The sequence below is a fragment of the Falco rusticolus genome, chromosome 7 (assembly GCF_015220075.1).
Source record: "Falco rusticolus isolate bFalRus1 chromosome 7, bFalRus1.pri, whole genome shotgun sequence".
Taxonomy (NCBI): Eukaryota; Metazoa; Chordata; class Aves; order Falconiformes; family Falconidae; genus Falco; species Falco rusticolus.
The window spans coordinates 49,795,892-49,818,907 of NC_051193.1; the positions used below are offsets into that span (position 1 = coordinate 49,795,892).

Genomic DNA, 23,016 nt, shown 5'->3' on the forward strand with positions numbered 1-23,016 from the left:
ATGACAAGAAGCCATTGCCTATTCCTCTGTATTGATAGCTTCAGACATCAAAAGTGACTATTCAAAGCTGTGATTCTGAATGGCCAAGGACCTGAACCCTAAAGTATTTCAGGTCCCTACATGCCAATAATATAACTTTTTTTCCTACAAGTTACAGCATTTTAAAATTGTTTTTTTGTTTGTTTGTGTGGGGTTTAAATATGTCTCCCATTTCAACAATAGAATTATTCTTGGCAATACTTGCAAAGGCAAAGAAACACAAACATCCTTATCCTGGATGCTATATGAAGAACCCACAAATAATCAATGCTAGACAGTATAGGAAAAAAAGATACCAATTTAGAAGGGGAAATAAAAAGCTAACAACAAAGTCTAGAGAAATAAAGGTAAGGAGAAGATATGGATCCAGAATAAAACACAGTTGAGAACAGGTTTTGCATTAAAACAGGTTTAATTTTTTCTTGGGTTTTTTTTTCATATCACCCTGTTTCGAAGAAAAGGTTCACTGTTGCAAAACTTTCAGAAGCTGGAAGAGCTTCTATTCCACATTTCATAACCATTTAGCAGTAACACGCAGAATATGGGGAACATTCTCTCAAACTGTGACTAAATAGAGATTATAATGATTTTTTTAAGGCAATACACTGACATTCTGCTTCTAGCATATCCAGGGTACAGCCCTACCTTGCAATTTCTTCAACACAGCTACTTCCATTTTCAGCACTTGCTTTGGTTGCTGAGCCGATTCCACCTTCAGTGCAACATTTTCCCGAGTAAGCAAGTCCAGTGCATCGTAAATTTCCCCAAATCCTCCGCCTCCTATTTTCCTCAACTATATGGGGAAAAAACAGAAAGAACAAAAACATATTTAAAAGAAGGGAGAAGAAAGGAAAGAAAACATCAATACTTCTTTGTACTGCCTGCCATACTGCAAACACTGTTGTATTACTAACAGATTTTAAAATAACATAATCATAGCCTTCTAGTACATAAAAGAGCTACTGAATAATCTACAAAGGTATGGTTAAATAAAGTTTGTAAGAGAATTCTAGGAAAACTAGGAATTCTAGGAAATTCTAGGTTAATGCACCTGATCTCCATCTGCACTAAACTTCTTGTATTTTATAAAATAGAAGAATGCACTAGCATTCCCAACATTAATCCAACCAAAGTCATCATGCTAAATAAAATCTTTCTTCAAATATTCACATGCTACCCAGAGACCTCCAAATACAAAAGTACAGTGAATTTTTTAAAATATGCCATCTCTTCCCTTTTTTCAGAGATAAACACACTGAATATCAAAGGTATAAAAGTTCCTGGACTTACTGAAAAGAGACAGCATTTTCTATAATATCCAGTGATTTACACATAACAGTTAAATCATAAATAGTAAGAAATGGCTAAGATTATATTTTAATGTTACATTCACACTTACTTATGGTTCACCAGTACCATTCTTATTAACAGACGCACTCAAGAAACTTGCACAATTAAAAGTTCATCCGAGTTAGGAAGAGGTAAAAAGAATGCTCCTGGCATATTGAACAGTTTGCACTACATTCAGAGCAAATATTAATAGTTGTATTTTCACCCTGCTTTAAATTTTCACAGGGAGCAGAGATTTGTCTGGTTTTCAGTATCAAAAATGTCAATGTTATTTCATGTAATGCTTTCATATAGTGATCTCCCCTGTAGCTACCATTCTAAAGCTGATAAAACAGAAAAGGAAACAAAAAGAATTACCCTAAGAAACACACAATATTGTATTTTTACTATATTTTACCTTGAAAGAAATGACATTGTTTTCTAAACATCATTTGAAAACATAAGGTTATATGAGTATAGTGTATTAAGGGTCATCTAAACATCCTGGGGATCTGCAGATCAGCAATACGCTGACCTATCTTCAGATTCTGAAAATAAACCTCACGTCTCCTAATCCAGAAAATAAAACAAGCCATCTGACTGAGAAGGAATAACAATTTTTAAAATAGTCTAGGCCCCTAAGAAAAAGGAAGAAGGTAACAGATAAAATACTCACATTGTTTACCTGCATTTTTCAAATCGTATTGCATGAAATCTTTGTTCTGTATGATTACAACAATACTCAGTATTTCACCATGTACTTTCTGTCCTGAAGATGTTTGACCAGTGCAAGCAACTGCTATTTCAGTACTCTTAAGATGAGGAAAATATAGTTCAAGATATGTAGCACGATCTAAATTACTCACTTCTGGCCAATTCATTACCAATTTTAGAAAGGTGTATAAAATAGACAGTACAGCACATTTTCAGACCTACAGAACTAATGCACCTAATCATCTGCTTCTAGTGCAACACCTGCTGCCTGCAAGTTCAGATGTTCATTTCTTTCTAATAAGCACGCTAGCTGTTAGCAAACACAATTTCCTCCACAGGCTGTATACTTCCTCTGAATACTACCAACATGCATACTACCAATGCAGGCTTACACCTTTACTCTTCAGCATACACATTTCAAGAACTTAACAAATTCAAGATCAGAGTATCACAAATCCTGAATAAGAAGTTTGTGTCTTCAGACGCGACTTGTTTAAGGTACTACTACGGTAAGAATCTAGGGTTAACTCTGAAATAATGACAAACTGTGAAAAATAGAAACCTGTCAAGTCCAGTGAAATATTCAGTATCTCTTGGTTACATTCAGATGTATCCAATATATGCAGAGTGATAGTCCTTACGTAAGGGAAGGAGATCTGCCATCTACATATCAGGGAAATAAAAAAGAAGTTCTAACAGGATTACATATATGGTTTTGTTGTTTTGATTATTTTTTAATTATGTGTGTATCTATGTATATCTCTCAAAGATGTAGCTTTGTGACTAGTTTGGCCATTTTAAGTCTGTACTTTTCCATTCCACCTCTTGGTCTGGTAATGCCATTATCTTGACTGAGCTCTGAGCTATTAACAGGGCTCCAAGAGTTAAACATAGACATTGATCTGACTGTAGTTTTCAGCATAAGCACATAAATTTTCAGCATAGTACAAGTACAATGGACAGTGAGAATGCATGGAGAAAAAGGTGAGAGGGGAAAAGGAAAAAGGCGACACAGCCATCCTCTACACAGACTTACAGCAGTTTACCATATATCTTCATTTACTGGCCTTGAGAAATAGCCAGACTGAGAAAGACTGCTACTGAAAGGGTTTTTTTCTGCTTGTGTGCTTAAAAAAAATTAAAAAACAAACACATTACCATACTAATAAAATAAACAGATCAATTTCTATCCTTAGATAGAAAGTACACCAGAATCATTAACAAACATTCAATAATGACCTTGGTCAATAATTCCAAGCACAAGTGCACCTCTGCTTGTAGGAAAAATACTTTCCATGCCCTTTGTCACTGGGTCATGCACCACATTCGGCAATGAGCCCATGTTTTCCATGGTTGTCTTTTTGCTGCCAATATCCCTGTAGAAGCCTTTCTCAGTGCTTTTCACATCCCTCACCAGTTTTGACTGCCAGCTGAGCTCTGGCTTTCCTATACATTCATCCCAACACACAGAGGTAATGTCTCCGTATTAATCTTGGGCAGCCCATCCTTGTTTCCACCTTCTGTTGGCTTCCATTTTGCTTTTGAGTTCAGACAGGAGATGACTGTTCAACCATACTCACCTCCTGCCACATCTGCACATCTTTTACCTTGACAAGGATCATGCTGCCCTCATTTACACCTGCACCACATTCTCCCATTTTGTACATTAGTTTCAAGCTTCTCTTCTTTGCATTCAGCATCTCATACCCCAAACTCATCCTCTCCATTCTCTCTTCAACTCCTGTTTCTTTGTATGCTTCAAGCCTACAGCATACAATTTCCAACATATTTTATCTTGGTACTTTCGCTTACATTGCATATTGAATGATGTTCTTAAACCTACCTAAAACCAATTATAATTACAATCAAGTATCTCCAAGTCAGGACTCTAAGAAACATTTCAAAGGCGAAACAGAGGGACGAGAAAAGGCATTGACAGAGGATAAAAGCAAGCATTAACAGATACAGAGACCAGCAGAGAGGGAGGGTATCAATGAGGAAAAAATACTCTGTCTTTTCAAGATAGAATCACTCTAAAAAATGTCTAGGTTAAAGTTAAATTTATTTGAGCATAGCTTTAAAAAATGTTCATGTCCACAATTTCCAGGTATGTTTTCACAATTACAAAGACCAAGGTCCTGAACAGCAAAAATTCTGAAAATTGCATTTCAGCCACAAATCTTCACATAACTTCCAGATAGTGTTCTTTTTTTTCTTAAACTGGTTACAACAAAATAATCTCATGCAATCATACTACAGTGCTGCCATTCTTCAATGGAGGAAAAAAAGCAGGATATTGGGACAGTTCCACAAGGAAAAATCAGAATTACTACTGATAATTAGGGACAGTACTCATTGCCACTAAATTTTGAACGTCCACCAGTATATATATCTTTCTACACAAGGAATTTTTAAGTACACTGCTGTTTCAAGAACACTAGCAAAAAACTTCATAACCTAACAGAACAGTACTCCTTATGTTAATGTACATTTCAAGCATTAAGGAATTTCTAGAATTTGTATGTTATGTTCTTCCACTGGCACACTGTCCTGTGAAATCCTGAATTTCAAAAGAAGTATATCACCTCTAGATGCCATCAAGACATCCTTAATAACTGCCACAGAAATTAAGAAATTTAAGAGTTACCCCCAGACAATATTTGGCACTCATCTACCTGTAATACTTTATTTGGAAAACATACAAGTTAAAATGTATAATCACATGAGATGAACAACAGCCTACTCTCAAAATTTCCAAAAGACACTGATCTGATGATCAGTCTTCATTACCTAGGGAAGAAAATAAATCTGCAGGAAACAGGACTACTGTTGAACATATCAGACAACAGAGTAATTTTGTGGTTAGTGATATATTAGTATACTGTTTTCTATTTATAATTCTATCTTACTCTATTTGATCTGATTCAAGACTATGATTTCACTTTTTACTTTACTGCAATATTAAGATGCAATGTAAGAAGACATTTTACAAATACTTATGCTCCAAAGATAGCCATTTATGTTCTATTTACACAAAAGGAAATATAAAGTTTTCCTACACAAAGCTAGTATCAGCTTCCTGCAGTTTTCAATGAAGGACAGGACACAAGACAGTTGAAATTTTCTCTATATGAATTTGAAATGAATGCTGAATCTGTATCTTCTCAGTTTCATAGTTTTAAATAAAATATTGAAACATGGGAGTAATATAAACCAAAGACAGCGCAAAAAATAGTGATTCAGTATCCATTCACAGCCTACTAAACACAAAGAGATACCCAAAATGTTCCATTATGAAGTGGTGCTTTTTTTGGCTCTTCCCCCCCACCCCCACCCTTTTTTTTTTTTTTTAGATCTAAACAAATCCACATGCAAAAAAATTCTTAAGTCATTAGGGGAATGGAGGAGGAACTATGAGAACTCAGCCTGTCCTTCCCAGCAAAAATACTTTCAAGTGGATTCTATTTCCCTCTAGATGTAAATCAAGGATATGAACACCAAAAAGGAACAGAGCTATTTATAGTAACACCGATACTGGCACACAATCAAATGGATATAAATCACTCAGGAATAAATCTATGCTACAAAATATAACAAACAAAAATCATTTCTAATCGCAAGAGCAGCAAGGTCCTGAAAGGTCTTCCTGTAAGAAGTAACAAATCTCACGATCTGACTAGTCTCAAAAGGGTGCCTGACTGATTTCCAAAACAGGCTGACATAATCACTGCCTGACTGGATTCAATATACTAACAGGACTCTTCCACTTGTGCTCTGAACAGGCACTAAGTCAGGACTTATAAGCTTCCCTAAGTCCTTACCACAAAAAAAAAAAAACCCAAACAACAAACAACAACAAAAAAAACCCAACACAAATGCATATAACTTCTTTTTAAAGTAGGCTAAAAGAAACACATGGTTGTAAAGTCCTTTAACCATTTAACATAAGTATTAAGCAAAACATATTTCACAAGAATTTTGAAACAGATTTCAAGGCGCAAACTACTTCTTTTTAAAAACATGTTTCAAAGGAGAAAATATTGCAGAAAGGCATACTCACCACCTTCCATCTTTCTTTGACCAAGATTCCCACACTGAGGATGTCAGGCTGCTCCCCTCCTCCACTCATTGCAACCTCCTGAAGCGATGGAGCTGCTATGCAAAGTCTATGTCAGTAGAAACCATCCAGATCCCAGGAGTGGCTTCCATTTAACCAGGGACTGCAGAAACAGAGCAGAACATGGGATCTCAGTGAATAACAACAGAACAACATGAAATACAGAAAAAGTTGTGTTTCTCACCCAGAATCTTAACTAGGTTTTGTATCCCACCGTGACTCAAGCTGGAATTCTAGCCAAATAACTTCCAGTACAGAAAGATAGTCAAGTATACTCCTCTTTATTTTTTTAACCTGTTCTCTCTCAAATCCTCAAGCCCAATCTCAAAATAGTATTAACGAATATCAACATTTTCAAAGTTATATTCTGCAGGCAGTTTCAAATTGTTGTAAATCATAATTACATTTATAATTAATTGTAATAAAAACAACTTTTTAAACCTAAAAAAAATAATTTACTAAATAATTGGTTACATAATTAATAGTAATATATAATAACAAGTTTAAAGTAATATTAACCAAAACATTTCAGAATTAAAAATAATTAAATCAGCATTGCAATTTAATTTATTGCATTGCATAGACTATTCCACATTTTACAGTGTGTTTCACATAGATAGGATTACTAATGATTAAATATGTCTAAAGTAAAATTTTGTTGTTTTATTTCAGAGTACAAATAGCTAAAGGAAAAAAATTGTCTTAGGTAATTGCATCAGTTTAATTTTTTAATTTTCTGGCTTTAGGCAATCATCTGTAAATCAAATTTTATATAGCAATGTAAAAGTTTGTGTTTTGGAGATTAATCCATCCATAATGGCTCCCATTAGCAACTACTACAACCAATTAAAAGCTTATTCCAATTGTTTGAAGTTTTTCTAGAATTATTCTTATTTGTTACACTGGTATAATTATACAAGTGTAACTCTGTATAAACTCTCATCCAACGATAGGACTCTTCAGAAGCGTATTTGCTTTGAATTTATTTCTATCACTTCCAAAACAGCATGAACTGAAAATGAAAAATTCTTTTTCTCCCTGAATCAACACACAAATTGTATGTTAAATTAGTACAACCACTCTGATTTAAATTAACAGTAAGCCCTTCCATGTGGGTAAATGCCAAGTTTACTATTGGGGTTAAATTAGCCTTTTTAAAAAACAATCTGCTGCTTGAATGACCTAGCTTTTAAAACAGATGTTTGTTTGACATGACAGTAACTGTGGGATTTTTTTTCATATTCTTTCATATTTATTTTTCATATTTCATTTACACCTTTCTTGCTTCAATTGTAAACTCTGACATTTAAACCAACTCCAAACAAAACAGACCCCTCTGGAGAAAAATTAATCAGGATTAGTTTAAGATCTAAATTTATACCAAATTAGAGTAGATTACATCCCTGTAAAAGACTGTTCATTCAGAATATGTAGCCTGAATTGGTTTAATTCAAACAAATGAAGGGAAACCAAATTAAGATTGCGTGCTCTGAGTAACAGCATCCACGCTGCAATTTAATCAAGTTGACCTAAACCAATTTAAATTCTACCAGTGCTGGTAAATTCTCCCCTGCAGATAAGGTCAAAATTCTAAAGAGAGCTATAGTCATCTATGTGAACACCCTTAACATTACTAACCACTGACCATAATTACTGACCTTTCTAACAGAATTATTGTAACACAGTCAGGAACTAAGTCAGTCGAAGAGAAAATGAAATGGCACTAATGAAGGAAAAAAGATTTATTTCCAAAATTACATGCTTACAGCATGTACAGTGATTTTTTCATTTACTCAGATCTTTGCTTCCCCTTCCACCACCACCCCAGTTACATCAAAGTAGATGGTGGTCTTCACTAAGTAATATGTTTACTCCTATACTGGGACTTCAAGGGGTTGTTTTTCTGAACCCTGCTTAAAAAACAGTAATAGAGGAAGTATTCATCTCACTGGAGCAAAATCTAAAATTGGCAAGTATGACTTTTGCTACAGCTTTCAAACATGAGCAAAATTCATCACCTGCAGGAAAAGTAAATGCTTTATTAAAGCAAAGATATGACAACAGTGGTTTTAGCGTTTTCTGTTAATACTGCTATCAGCCTTGATCCAATACCTGATTTGAACTTTTTTTTTTAAATACACTTCAAATTACAATGTATAGGCACAGCTCTGACAAACATTTCTGATAGCTATTCATTCACAAATTCTTGAGCATACTAACAGAGCACCAGTAACTGGCCCAGAGTGCAATGGTAAAATACATATATCCACAGAACCACCCCATATTTAAGAATCATCATAGAAGTACTGTATTACTGTAGATAACATCTGCAGGGCCAGGGCAACAAAATCTTCATTTATACACAATTCCTCAATCCTATTCCAATACACTAATTCCTTGTTAAATCTCTTGTCATCCTATATCATTACAGAGCAATAAAATCTATTCTGCATTGTCACTCATATTCAAAGCACCAAAGCCCCAGGACCCATTAAACTGTCACACAGGGAGGCAAAATTTCTCTCCTGAACCCCTGAAGACAAGGTGTTAAACACCCCCTGAAGGCAAGCAGTATTTTACTTGAAAAATGTTTTACAAACATGTTAAGGTTAATTTGAAGAATTATATTTTCTTCTAGACCCTACATAAAGTAGCAGGAGGATTCAATCACAAATTTCAAGGCCAGAAAGCTTAAAACTAGCCTGAACTTTTACCTGATCAGGCCACAGAACTTCACTCCCTTAGTGAAATAGCACAGGCTAATTTGTAAGACTCCAAATGATTAAGAGTCCCCAATCTTCACTAGCAACATGTTCTAGTACATCTCTTCCCTCACAGTAAGCATGACTTGCTTTGTTTCACAGTTTAATCTGTCTGATTTTAGTTTTTTACCACAGGACTTTGTTACATTTTTGGAAACCAAATTTCATCCCCAGTAATTTCACCTCATTTAAGCATCTAAACACAGTTCTTCAACTTCCTCTAAATTAATAAATTAAGCTTTAAGCCTCCCTCTCTATCCCATGGGTTTTTTCTGTAGGCCTCTGAAAATCCTCTCCTTGCTCCACATTCTTCTTGTGTTATGGGCAACGAAATTGAGTTAGACACCAACACTGAATTACACTCAAGCATACCAATACCTAATATGAAGAAAAGAGGGGTTTTTTTATTTCTTTATGATAGCAGTCTTATTTCCCTAATTTAAGTCTGAAGCTGTTCTATACTTTTGCTAAATCACAACTCTTCCCAGATGCTTATACACAGGCACTGCTGCAAGAATATGGTTTCTTTAAAGCTTTTATTCAAAGTTTGTTATAGACTGGGTTTCATTGCTCTTCTGTTCTCTAACAACCTTAACACTGCATAACTGAAAATCTGTTAGTTATTAATGTACTGCATTAGATAACTATCTTTATATTCCTTACCTAATAACAGAAAACACGTATCCTGGTAGGTGCAATTTAGATTACAACCACCTTCTCCAAATTCATGTGGAAAAAACCCTGGACGTTACTGGAGAGGACTATATTTAAAGGACTTTTGGACAGACATCAATATGCATTCTTTGGAGGTGGTGCTCAGGACAAAACTGAAACTTCTCTAAATTTTGAAGTACCTGAATTCAGATAGTTTGGCCCATTCTAAACTCCACAGATGAATTAAAGACCATAAAAGTAGATACAGTTCCATTTGTATTACTGAAATACAGGCATATATTGCCTACAATGCTGTTAAACAATTAAGAAAGCTCTGTATGATCTGTATCCCACTGAAGCAGGTGATTGGTTAATGACATACAGTTAAGGTGCAAGCTTTCCCTTACTCATTCAACAGATGAATCATTCGGCAGTACAATTTTACAGGTGGCAGTACGGTTATTTTCTGCACAATGAACACTATAATTCTCCTAAAAAAGTAACAGACATTTTAATTGCAATATATCTCATAGAATTCTACATTCCATTAAGACATCAGTTTCATTATCAGACCAGTTTATCAGATCAAAGGAAATGTGTAAGGTAACAGAATTATCACAATTAAAGGCAATTAGCCCTCTATCAAATTTATTTCCAGGTGACAGGTCATGTAATAAGTAGGACAACACAATGAGTACAAACTTTGTTCCATAACATAAGCCTTTGCCTGGGAACCGATCACAGTATAACATGAGAACAGCTAAAGGAAGGTTAGCACTTATATCCAGAATTGAATATTGTACAAACAGCATCCATTATTTAAATCTCTTCTATCCACTTAACTGCTTTTAGCTATGTATCATCCCCACAAGACTTCTTTAAATTACCCCAACCAAGTATACTGAAAGATTATATGCGATTAGAAAAAAGTTTTAAAACTCCAGAAAAAAACAAAGTCAATTTTGTAAAAGCTGATTCTAGCTCAGCAAGCAAAGTCAATTGTTTTACGTAATTTGTGTGCATGTATATATTTCTTTAGACATGGCTCTAAACTGAAGCCAATCTGTGCTTACCAGCCTTTGTAGATGTTTAAATCCAGATCTAAGGTTCTGTACTTTGTACTTTTGAACAGAAGAACTTAAAGGAACAAAGAAAATGTAAACAAGTCAGCATAAAGAGAAAATCAGGACAGGAAGTAGTCAAAGGTCCTAATTTCACCACATTTATGGGGAAGTCCATTTTCTTAGACAGGCTAAGAAGCATGTTCAAACTGTAAATTCTAAAGCCAGAATTTAAGTGTGTCTATTTGAGCATCCAAACTAGAAAGCTATCCTGCACCTCTAACCCAAATATTTTCTAAATGCATTCATTACAAGCTGGGGTCCTGAAAATCATCATTCAGTATGTCAACGAGAAAACCAAATTTAACATGTTGACCTAAATTTCCAACCGTACTGGTTGTGAAGAAAATCTTTTTAAAGATCCAACACATAACCAATGCAATTTTAGGTTTTACAATCTCAAGCTCTTGGGTGCCAAAATACTCATCACCACTTGCAGATTCCAGGTGTGAAAAGCTCCCAACTGTCTTGTGTGCTATAGCTAAAGAGTCTAGATTTCCTTTTGGCAGCTTCTGCACTTACAGCTATGTTGTTATTACAAAAGGGGCAATATTTCCTCAGTTTGAAGACAGAGTTAAAAATATAACATTTAGTTTCAAGTGACAATCTTATTTTAAAAACACATATTTCAAGCTACTACATTATTTCCAGTTTGCAAGAGAATCCAGCACCAAAATGTTACAAAAACCCAAGTAAGGCAAAGTTTATGGAAGGAGTATATTATCTTTCACTAAACCAACTAATACAGGTGGCAAATCCCTACCAGTTTTAGACACACAAACCCCTCTTCAAGTCCAAAATAGAATGAGAACTTTAAAATTAAACTGAACTTGAAAGCAATTGCACTACAGTAAACTTCATTATGTTTTTTGGTTAGACCAACTGAGGTAAAAGGTACTCAATACTTGCCATAAAGAAAGGGAAGCACCTGGATATGCGTGTGACAGGGAGAGACTATAGGGTTGTGGCTCCTATGAGAAACACAGCACCTAATTTATTACCTACAGACAATCAGAAATTTTTGGTCAAGGAGAATTAGAATGACCCATGAAACAAAAACTCCATTTATTAGATGATATTTTTGCCACAGTATTTTTCAGACAAGTGAGTTCATTTCCTAATCTGATCTGTCACACAATTGCACAAAGACTTAATGTCAGAACAAGAGAAAGAATGGAAGTTAGCTGTGGGGGACAAGGAAAGGTTGGACTACTGTGGTGCTTTCAACTCAAACCAGTTGTTGAACTACAACCTCAGGTGCAGAGCCTTTAATATAAATGGGGAAACCTAACCCTATGGAGAGGTCACCTTCATGCCAAATAACACTATTAGTCTCAGTTTTTTCCACAACTCAGAGTGAGTTCCAAGTAAAAAAGAGGCTTGTGCAACCTTACTAATTATGCAAAAATTAATTTTAAAACCCTAGAAGTGTCATTTCTTAGAAAAAAAAATAATGTGGTATTTACAACAAACATAAATGAAACTCAAAGTAAGGTTTTCTCCTATGATAAGATTTTGGTTTACCTCTCATAAAAGTCTTCTTCAAAGAAGCTAGGTCTGTGATCACTTACATAAAGTGAAAAAAACTTTTAAACACATGAACGGAAAGTCAGTTCTGCAATTACCTAAATTATACAGCATTACAGTAATTATTTTCAAAGATCCTTGTAAAATTTTCATTGCAGAAGAGCTAAGTGATAGTGAAGTATAGTTTTGAACACTGATACAAAGACAGCCTGAAGTCAAACAATTAAGGTATTTTAAATAACGGCACAATCATATAATATAAAACTATTTATCAGCAAAATAAAACCTTTGTTTCCAGTTTTTTGAAATGTTGGAATAGTCAGTTATCTCCATAGGATACACTTAGAATATTAATAGCTTACCATCAATGCCACTAACTTTATATACGAAGATTAACATAAACTGATCCTTTAAGACACTTTGAACTATCGCCTTTTTCACTAGTACTATCCGTTTCTATTATTTCATAAATCAGTTTTCTCAGTAAGGAAAAACATAAACGCCCAACCCAGGCATACAACACACAACTACAGAGGGCAAGAAGGCAAACAACACACTTCTCTGAAGATTTTCTTCCAAAGCCTACACAACTTTTTGCAGTAGATAAACAGTGATTTATAGAGGAGAAGAGCTGCTGCTAAGGACTGTGCAAGAATGATGGAAGGACATATATACAACTAACTGCTATTAACCTCTGAATGCTTTATCCAATCAAGTAAAGTTCAAGGTAAATTCTAAATATAAATTTTGTAAAACTAAATATAAAAATAAAAATTACACAACATTTTTGTTGTGTAAAAAAAAAATAATAAAAAAATCGGCAGAGGAACGTTGGTGAGATGATGAGATAGATGACACGCAAACAGCAAAATGCTGTCTGCACTGATAGTGTTCAAATGATCCAGACTGCCAGAGGCAGACAAGCAGCCCAGCTGGCAGACCACAAGTCTATACTCACTGTATGGTGCTCAGGCTGCAGCACTATGCATGAAGTGATACGGACCTCACTAACAAAAGCTGAGAATTCCCTTGATACGTCAGTTGATAAAGCACATCACAAAAACATAGTGAATAAGGCCCAACAGTTTGCTAAGCAGAACAGGAGAAAAGCAATAGAATAATCTTTTTTTAATCTGTAATGTCTAATCTCTTAGAATCCTTATCTTAAGGGCACGTAACTCTAAAATCTGCAGCAGTATTGTGATAAAGACAGGGCACCGGCCACGCACACAAAGGTATCCCATCTCCTTAAATACATGAAGACAGCAACTCTCCTTTTAGTCAGTGTGTGAAATGAGGTCAGTAACTGCTACACCAAGCAAGAAGACTTCAAAAGAGCCTAGCTGACAGGAAGATGGAATCTGAGTGAGTCCATGCAGTGCAGGAGGTCTACCAAACTCTGAAAGGCTTTGGCTTCCTCGATGAAGGGAATGCACAGCCATCCTGCCACACAATGCAGCAATCCCTGAAAGAGTTAAGGAGGAAAGACACATCATCACATTCTAGTTTATGCAGGAGATACCCGAGTACTTTCCAGCAGTAGGTAACAGCGCTACAGAAGTCAGACACAAAGAAAAGACACAAAAAAAAAAGAGACCCTGTGCTGACCCTCATGCCAAGACCAACTACTCAGCACTGATGTCAACATCCCTAGCGCCAGTGGGTAGGAGACAGTTACTTGAAGCGGACCCTTATGGACTGCCAAATGACATGAGATATGGGAAATGGCTTAGTGCTTGGCTGTGCTGAAGGAAGATGGCACTAAGGCAGCTAAAATAAACGTACAAGCTCTTGCCAGCAGAACAGCACAAGCTATTACTTTATCTTCACTTTGAGCTGGCTTCAGCAGGGCTTTCTACAGTGCTAGGGAGTCTCTCTTGCTCACAGGATATTTTCCACAATGATCACATGGGCTCAGGCAATACTGAATCTAGAAGCACAATCCAGAAAAGCAAAGGAGAAAGGTAGCTCATCTAGGACTGCCTGAGCAGTCTGCCCCTAAAAAATATTTATGCTGGGAACTTCCAAGGTACAGGGGTTAGAGTCAATAAAATGACTTGGCCAGAGCATGCACCTGTTTTGTAGCCATAGTTGATGGCAGCTTCAAGAAACAATGACTGAAAACTGAGCTCCTAATTGGAGGTCCTTAAGTTTGAAATGGGAGACAGGTATTAGAAAACTGAAATGGAACTTCAGCAAAGGCATTTAAAGTTGGGACAAACCCAAAAATATCAACTTAATTTTCAGCAGAAAAAAATTAGGTTAGACAGTAGAAAAGTAAATAGCATGGACAGCTAATGACAAGAGCAGACAGGCTGCATTAGATCAAAGATCCACCTAGCCCAATCTCCCATCTCTGACTGTTGCCAGCAGCAGACGTCTAGGGAAGAATACAAGGATGCAGGAAGCATAAACTCACTTTCCCAGAATATTTTCTGAGGATGTAACAAGCTGGGACACAAAACACATTCTGAGCCAAAGATGGTATTTAAGATTTTTCACCTCTGAGTTCATCAGATCTTTTCTGAACCCATGAAATCTTTTAGCATCCATAACACATCTACTGCAAGTAAATCGTTAACTTAATTCCATGCTGTGGGAAGAAGCACATCTTTGTTTCCAATTTGTCTTTTGCTAGTTACATTTGAGGTTCACTGACCCTTGTACTGGAAGGTAGAGTTTACTGTTGCTCCCTGTTCACCTTAGTCCTACACAGGGAACACATTTGCTACCATATACCCCTCATTTATCTCTTCTCCTATTTAGTCTTTCACTGACTTTGATCTGTGTGCTTTTCCCAGTTCTACGACATCCCCTCTGAGATGTGGAGACCCGCAATGTTATTATACACTGACCTGCTATTTTCAGAGAACCTGCAAGATCCCATTCCAAAGAAGCTCATCACTGTGTAAATTCTAAAATTATTTTTCCCTACATTAACTGCTTTATAATAATTTTCACTTATCATTATGTTGTGGTTTAACCGTGGCTGGTGACAAAGCAACACGCAGCCACCCACTCACTCCCCCCACAGTGGGATGGGGAAGAAGATCGGAAAAGTAAAAGTGAGAAAATTTGTGGGCTGAGATAAAGACAGTTTAATAGCTAAAGCAAAAGCTGCACATGCAAGCAAAGCAAAACAAGGAATTCATCCACCACTTCCCATCAGCGGGCAGGTGTTCAGTCACCTCCAGGAAAACCAGGCTCCATCACACACAACAGTTCCTTGGGAAGACAAATGCCATAATGCTGAATGTCCCCCCACCTTATATGCTCAGCATGACACCATATGGTATGGAATATCCCTTTGGCTAGTTTGGGTCAGCTGTCCTGGCTGTGTCCCCTCCCGATTCCTTGTGGCCCTCCAGCCCTCTCACTGGCAGGGCCTGAGAAACTGAAAAGTGACTTAGTATAACCATCACCCAGCAACAACCAAACCTATCGGTGTGCTATCGACGTTGCTCTCACACCAAATCCAAAACACAGCACTGCACCAGCTACTAAGAAGAAAATTAACTCTGTCCCAGCTGAAACCAGGACGTATTACCTCAGAGGTGCAAGGTCTTTCTCCAGCTCATCTCCTTCTCTCCATCTTTACTAATTTCAATACCCTTGTATCACCAGACTTTGTAACTTCAGCATTTGCATCTTTTCTAGACCATCTGTGAATACACACTACAGCACAGAGAGGTATACTTTTTAGGCTGATGTGCACAGATTATTTATATCTAGAAAACCTGAATCATAATCTTCCATCTGGATCATTAACAGCTCTGCTTTCACATTTGGAATGGATTCCTTAGATATCTAAACACAATCTTTCTTCACAAGATCATTATTCAGCATGTGACATAATTCATAGTCACATTTTTTAGAGATACTGCCTGACCGTATCTTCTGTTTCTGTTTTATTTTGGTCTTGCAAACCAAGCAGTCTCTCTAACACAAACCCAAGCAGGAAGCAAAGCATAAAATATCAATTAAGACAGACTTGAAAAAGGTCAAAGCAAAGCCAACATGAAAGAACAGAAGGTTAAGAGAATTTCTAAGCAGAAGAAAGCAAATAATTAAAAAAAAAAATGGTAAATTACAGCAACTGCAAAAGCACAACAAGGACAAAGCAAAACTGACTCTAACTCTATCCCAGCCAAAACCAGGCCACTAGATTCGAAAGAAACTTAAGAATTAAATAGTGAATCTATTTATGATGATACATAATGTCTCATTTATACCTGCATTGGAGTGTGGCAAATACAGTGCCAATAAAGGGTTACACGGGACATCCAAGCTTCAGGCTTGGAAATCCAATATTTGTACCCAATGAATCAGTAGAAACTGTAACAATGAACAGAATTACTGAACACTTGAACATAAGTGATAGAGTTGAGAAGATAACATGGCTTTGATAAAACAAAGTGCCATCTTCCAAATCTCAGAGCTCTTAAAAGAGACAGTCAGTCAGACAGGTAAGAATGATCCAAATAAAGTCTATTTGGATTCCTAAAAAGTATTTGATAAAGTCTTTTTAAAGAACCTAAACAGGCATGGCATAAGAGGACAAGTCCTCTGCACACAAAAAAAAATGGCTAAAAGGCAGGAAACACAGGATTTCACACAGTGGAACGAGGCTACAAGCAGAGTTGTGCAAGAAGCAGAACATGATCTGTACAGTTCAAGGAAAACAGGGTGAGAACTAAAGTAACAAAAGTTGGCTGACAGTAACACGTGACTTGGTCTTTAAAAAACAGAAATCAAGAAAAGATGAAGGGCAACTGTGAGGAACTGCTGGGTGACTTTATGGTACTGAGTAACCAGGCAATAAAATGGTAGGTGGGGTTCTGTATAGGTAAATGTAAAATTATGTATGTCAGAAAAATAATCCTAACTTCTCATTAAAAATATGAGAAACTATTAGCAATCAAGAATCGGGTCTTGGTATTATGATATACAGTTACAAAAGATGGCAACTCAATACTAAAGAGCAGTCAAAAAAAAATCATATGTTAAGAATTCAGACAAAACTGATGACAACATGAAGATCATGTATATGTCATCTCCATCGTTCACTGATACCTTGACTATTGTATGCAATTCTAGTCCTTCCCATCTCAAAAAAAAAAAAAAAAGGGGGGGGGAAGGTTCAAAAAATGAAACAAAAAAATCAGAGGTACAGACTAATTTGCACATGAGGTAATGAATGACTATTTTTTTAAGAAATAATGGGAAGTAGAGAGGTGTATTTGACAGAAGTCTACAAAATCATTAGGGGCGCGGAGAGGTTGGCTTGGAATCAACTATTCACAATCTCATTCAATGAAGGAACTAAAAAATATCAAAAGATGTCAGCAAGAGCCAGGCTCAGAACAAACATGAGAAAGGAGTTCTTCATTAATTTGTAGCTAACCTGTGCAACCTCTTGCTAATGGATATTGTGAATGATAAAGGTTCACAATGGTTCAAGAGGGCATTGGACAACTACATGGAAAAGAAAACTATTATGGGTTACTGAAAATACATATTAAGCATATTCAGCTCCGGAAGTCCCTTAACAGAAGATGGAAAAGTACTACAGGAAAGTATAATGTATATTTTCTCTGTTCTCGCACTTTTCCTTAGGCATCCACTTATGACCACTCTTGAAGATAGACCTTTAGTCTGCTCCAGAATTTTGCATTCATACATTATGTTTGAGAAGATGAAGAGATAATAAAGAAATTCTACTCCCTATAAATAATAAATTCAAATTATATGAACTGATGAGCTGCAATTTGAATTAAATTCCTGTGTGTAATCTTTTGTCAGTTATTTAAAAGAAGCTCCAACCTTAAAACTGTTGACTAACTGGTGTGGGAATAACAGCAGAAAGCAAACCATTTCAACTCAAGTAAACTCTTCTTTCTGGCACTTCTGTGAGGTTGGTTTGTTTGTTGGGGTTTTGTGTGAGGTTTTTTTTTTGGGGGGGGGGGGGAGAATTTATAAACACTTGTATGCAAGAAACACTCGAGTGTAATTTGTTCCATTATTTCAACTTCTGTTTTCATTTGTTCCATTATTTCAACTTCTGTTTTCCACGTTATGTCCCTTCCATTTCATGCTGGGTTTAAACTCTAATCTCAGTGTTTCTATTTATAATGCCCTTCCCATCAGCTGGCATATTTCTATCCCCTCCAGCACCAGGCTTCTTATTCAAATGCAGATTTTCACATGCACATTAAAAACTAATACTGATCACTAATATTATAAGCCTGAATTCTACCTCTAATGAAGGTGCATCAAGTCTGTGAACAGCAGTGAAATTATGTTGATCTAATAACTTGCAGCTATAGTACGTCTGCTACTTTCAATGATCTTTCGTATTCATTCATCTTTTTTCACTTATAACTGAAGCGGAATACTCCTTTTTAAATTTGGTATCATTACACAGAGCAAGTTTGTGATCCCGCCAACCAGTAAAATTAGAAACATACTCCTCAGCTGAAGCATCAAAAGCTACTACAATATGCATTTTAAAAAAATACAGAAAAAAACGTTTCTAAAAATGAGTTTCCATGTATCTTTTATAAATGTTAACTTACACAAAAAAGATGAAAGGAAAAATGGCTTGGAGCAGTCACAGTGTAGTGTGGCATTTAAAGCAATTTTAACTATAGCAGAGATCAAACCATTCATAGGCTATTAAACACACCTCAGTTTTGGTGACAATTAATTAATGTTCATTGTGTTTTGATGGTTAAGACCGCACTTACATTCTTACATAAATACCAAACAGTTATAATACTGCTTTTGCTATAATCCTATGTGGTAACAATGTAAAGTTTTCAGTAATACTCACTGCTATAGAAAAAAAGTTAAGGCTATTCATAGAATATGCTATTATAGCAAAAGACTTTCAAACATTAAAATGTACAGTGTTATCAAAATCACTTATCATCATATAATCATACTCGAATGATATCACAGCTAAGTATTGCTACTTGAATTGCAACAGCTCTTTTGATTAATAAAAAAGTTAGAATCAGTTTAGAAAGTACTTTTAAAAAATTTTCCTATTTAGGATGCACTTGCAATTTACAGCACATGACAGAGTCCAATTCGTATTTTGGCAGCAGACATGTAGGTTTTTTAAACTTTTCTAAAACTGGTGATTCGTTTCACAAAACAGACTGATATTACTGACAGTCCATAGGAGAACATCTTTTGCCAATTCTATTCTACCAACATAATCGTAGAAAAATATCGTCAGCTCTTGTAAACTTCAGAGCAGCCTGCCACAGGATCTCACCCGTTCATTCTCTGAATAAGACAAAGTCTGCTCTTCTCAAGACTAATGTCCCTATGCTGCTTCTCACTTTCCTCACTTCCCTTTGGTCTTACACCGTGTGTCTCATGATCTTAGCAGTCAAGGCTGCCATCAGCCTTCACATGTGTGACCAGTTCTTCTTTAATCCTCAGTAACAGGTCCAGTAGTGCACTTCACTGAGTAAATTCATCCATCACATTAAAAACTCATCCTTAACACTCCAGACTACACAATGAACTGGCCTAAAGGAACATAAAATACTAACCCTTTCAGAAAAGTAGTTTTTAAGCTAGCTCAGTTGCCTGATCTAAATCACTAAGTGGCAATACAAATCCTTTTATCAAGAGAGAGGGTGAATGGATAGAATTGTTTTCAAGGTGGCAGTGTTAAAGTACCTACATGTAAAGTAATAGCACAGGTTAACTTAGCTGGCTGGCTGAGCCCAAGGAGTGGTGGTGGATGGAGTTACACCCAGCTGGTGCCCGGTCACAAGTGGTGTTCCCCAGGGCTCAGTGCTGGGGCCAGCTCTGTTTAGTATCTTTATCGACGATCTGGACGAGGGGATCGAGTGCACCCTCAGCCAGTTTGCAGGCGACACCGAGCTGGGGGGAGTGTTGAGCTGCTGGAGGGCAGGCAGGCTCTGCAGGGGCATCCGGGCAGGCTGGACCCGTGGGCCGAGGCCGGTTGTACCAGGTTCAACAAGGCTCAGTGCCGGGTCCCGCACGTGGGTCACAGCAGCCCCACACAGCGCTACGGGCTGGGGGCAGAGCGGCTGGAAAGTGCCTGGGGGAAAAGGGCCTGGGGGTGCTGGCTGACGGCCGGCTGAACGTGGGCCAGCAGTGTGCCCAGGTGGCCAAGAACCCAACAGCATCCTGGCTTGTGTCCAAAGCAGTGTGGCCAGCAGGGCAAGGGGAGTGATTGTCCCCCTGTACTGGGCACTGGTGGGGCTGCACCTTGAACACTGTGTTGAGTTTTGGGCCCCTCACGGCAAGAGGGACATTGAGGTGCTGGAGCGTATCCAGAGAAGGGCAACGGAGCTGGTGAAGGGTCTGGAGCACAAGTCTTGTGAGGAGCGGCTGAGGGAACTGGGTTTTTTTATTCTGGAGAAAAGGGGGCTCAGGCAGGACCTTATCACTCTCTGCAGCTCCCTGACAGGAGGCTGTAGGCAGATGGGGGCAGGTCTCTTCTCCCAGATAACAAGTGACAGGACAAGAGGAAACAGCTTCAAGTTGCAGTAGGAGAGGTTTAGATGGGATATTAGGGAAAATTTCTTCACCAAAAGGGTTGTCAAGCACTGGAACAGGCTGCCCAGGGAAGTGGTTTAATCACCATCCTGGGACATATTTTAAGAGATTTGTAGATGTGGCGCTTAGAGGCATGGTTCAGTAGTGGACTTTGCAATCCTGGGTTAACGGTTGGAAGCAATGATCTTAAAGGTCTTTTCCAAGTAAAACGATTCTGATGACTATTGTCAATAATTTATTTTTCTCCTCTCCAGTCTAGCTAAAAGCCTTTATGCAATGCACTCTAATAAGTTTTTTGTCCCAGAGACAAAAGTTATGCCAAAATAACTTTTTGTTATTGTTAATTCAATTATTTAGAACCATCTTAACAACCAGAAAAAACTTGCAGAATCTGCAAAATAATTTTAATACAAAATACACTAAAAACATACAGTCTGAGTCTTCTGTATAAATCCTAATCACATCACAATCAAATTTTGTTTGTTGTTTGTTTTTTCTTTTTTTAAATGCCTAACCTACTCACCTACTCAATGATTTTTCTCAACAGGTCTTAACACTTCTTAATGAATAGGGAGTCATGCATGCACAGAACTGAGCTAGTAGAACTTTAAAGCATGGTGTGATTCAATAGTGGTGATCACGGGCAGATGAACCTCCAGAGCCATAAGGATCATTGACGACTTCCACACATTGATCAGATGGAAGCAGCAAATCTGTCTTACCTATGAGTTCACACATTACTTGTAATTTTTCCATTACTTTATCCTACAGATGCCAAAGATGTCACACCAAATGCATCCATGCCAATCCTAATGCCATTATCTCTGCTGTTATCATTTTACCATGTCACTTTGTTACACAACTTTAATTTGATAAAAAAACACACTATAACTGATTGATCAAAGATACTGATTTGACAAGGAATAGGTTTCCTTCTCTGCATCTGGCTTTATAAAATACTTGGAAATGCCTCTGATCATTACACTCGAATAATTCTGTAACTTGGATACAGACAACCAACACATTAATACATATCTCATAACCTCAAGGCTTTCTCTTAATAAAGCTGGTGCAAACACAAAGGTTAAGATTTTTAACAATTAAAATTCACAGAATGCACTGACAAGCCAGGTACAGCAATGCTACAGTTTGAAAATTTGCATTTAAAAACCGGTTATTACTTCTGGCAGCAGCAAAACATATGACAGTAATTTTTATATAGGTGACACCAAAAAGTTTCAGGCTGCTAAAGAGGTCTGAGCATCAAGAGAAGCAAGGGTATAAACAGCCACAACTACTGTGATTTTCATATCTACTTTAGGTTACTTCAGGGAACTTTCAATACTGTGTTTCATTTAGCAAAAAAAAAAAAAAAAAATATTAAAAAAAATCTGTCTCTCATGAACAGCCATAAACAACTGCTGTAAAACAACTGGGAAGACATATGACTGTCCTTCCATAAATCCGTTAAACTGATGAAAAAGGGGACAAGAATTCATATAAATTCTTTGCCACTTGATACAACATTCACACCCCTTAACATTCTTTTCATTTTTTTTAAATGTTTTTTGTTGGATATTCTAATGTAATTTCATAAGGAATCTCTGAACTTTAGCTAAATTCTCATCTTTGCTGCCTTTCTCACAGGAAACACAAAGAGGCAAATCTTGATTACATGCAATACCATGCAGGCTTTTTCGGTTCAATTCTTACCACTGGATTAAGACTTTTTATTTTCCTAATTACATTCAGCCCAGTTACACCTAGGTTTGATCTGGTACTACCTGCATAAAAGAAAGAATGGTACGAAGATTTCTACATCTTTGCTAGAGAAAGGATCACACACTTTAGCTGACACAGAATTTCCTCCCTCAAGAGGACTAGGCTTTAAAACCACACTATTAAATATTTAAAATCCTACAAGATCCTACAGCGCAGGGAAAAATACATGCAAAAGTATGCTTTTTAATCTATCTGTTGGTCATTATCAGTTGTCAAGCCTGACAAAAGAAAAACCTATCCCTGGAAAGCTTGCTGAGCTGAGATAGCTGGTGATAGAAACAACAGCAGAAGAGATGCAAGTCTCAGGTGCATTTTCAGAAGTTTTACTTAAGTGTTGAAGGTTGCAGTGTTGCAGTGTTAAAAGTGTTTTTAAATTGCTTCAGTCCAGTACCTTTGCTTCAGTCTGGTAGCTAGCAATAGGAGTTCA

The 23,016-nt window shown here is 36.9% G+C and overlaps 1 protein-coding gene across 2 annotated transcripts in view; it reads right to left on the minus strand.

Annotated features, from left to right (window-relative positions):
• TTBK2 (tau tubulin kinase 2) overlaps positions 1 to 23,016 on the minus strand; it is a 104,814-nt gene that overhangs the window by 71,082 nt on the left and 10,716 nt on the right. For both annotated transcript variants that reach the window (XM_037395198.1, XM_037395197.1), the window contains exons 2-3: positions 6,143 to 6,302; positions 685 to 832 (exon numbers count right to left, since the gene is read on the minus strand). In XM_037395198.1, the coding sequence (XP_037251095.1) occupies positions 685 to 832; positions 6,143 to 6,211 (217 nt within the window). In that variant the 5' untranslated portion in view covers positions 6,212 to 6,302. The remainder of the gene's footprint in view (positions 1 to 684; positions 833 to 6,142; positions 6,303 to 23,016) is intronic.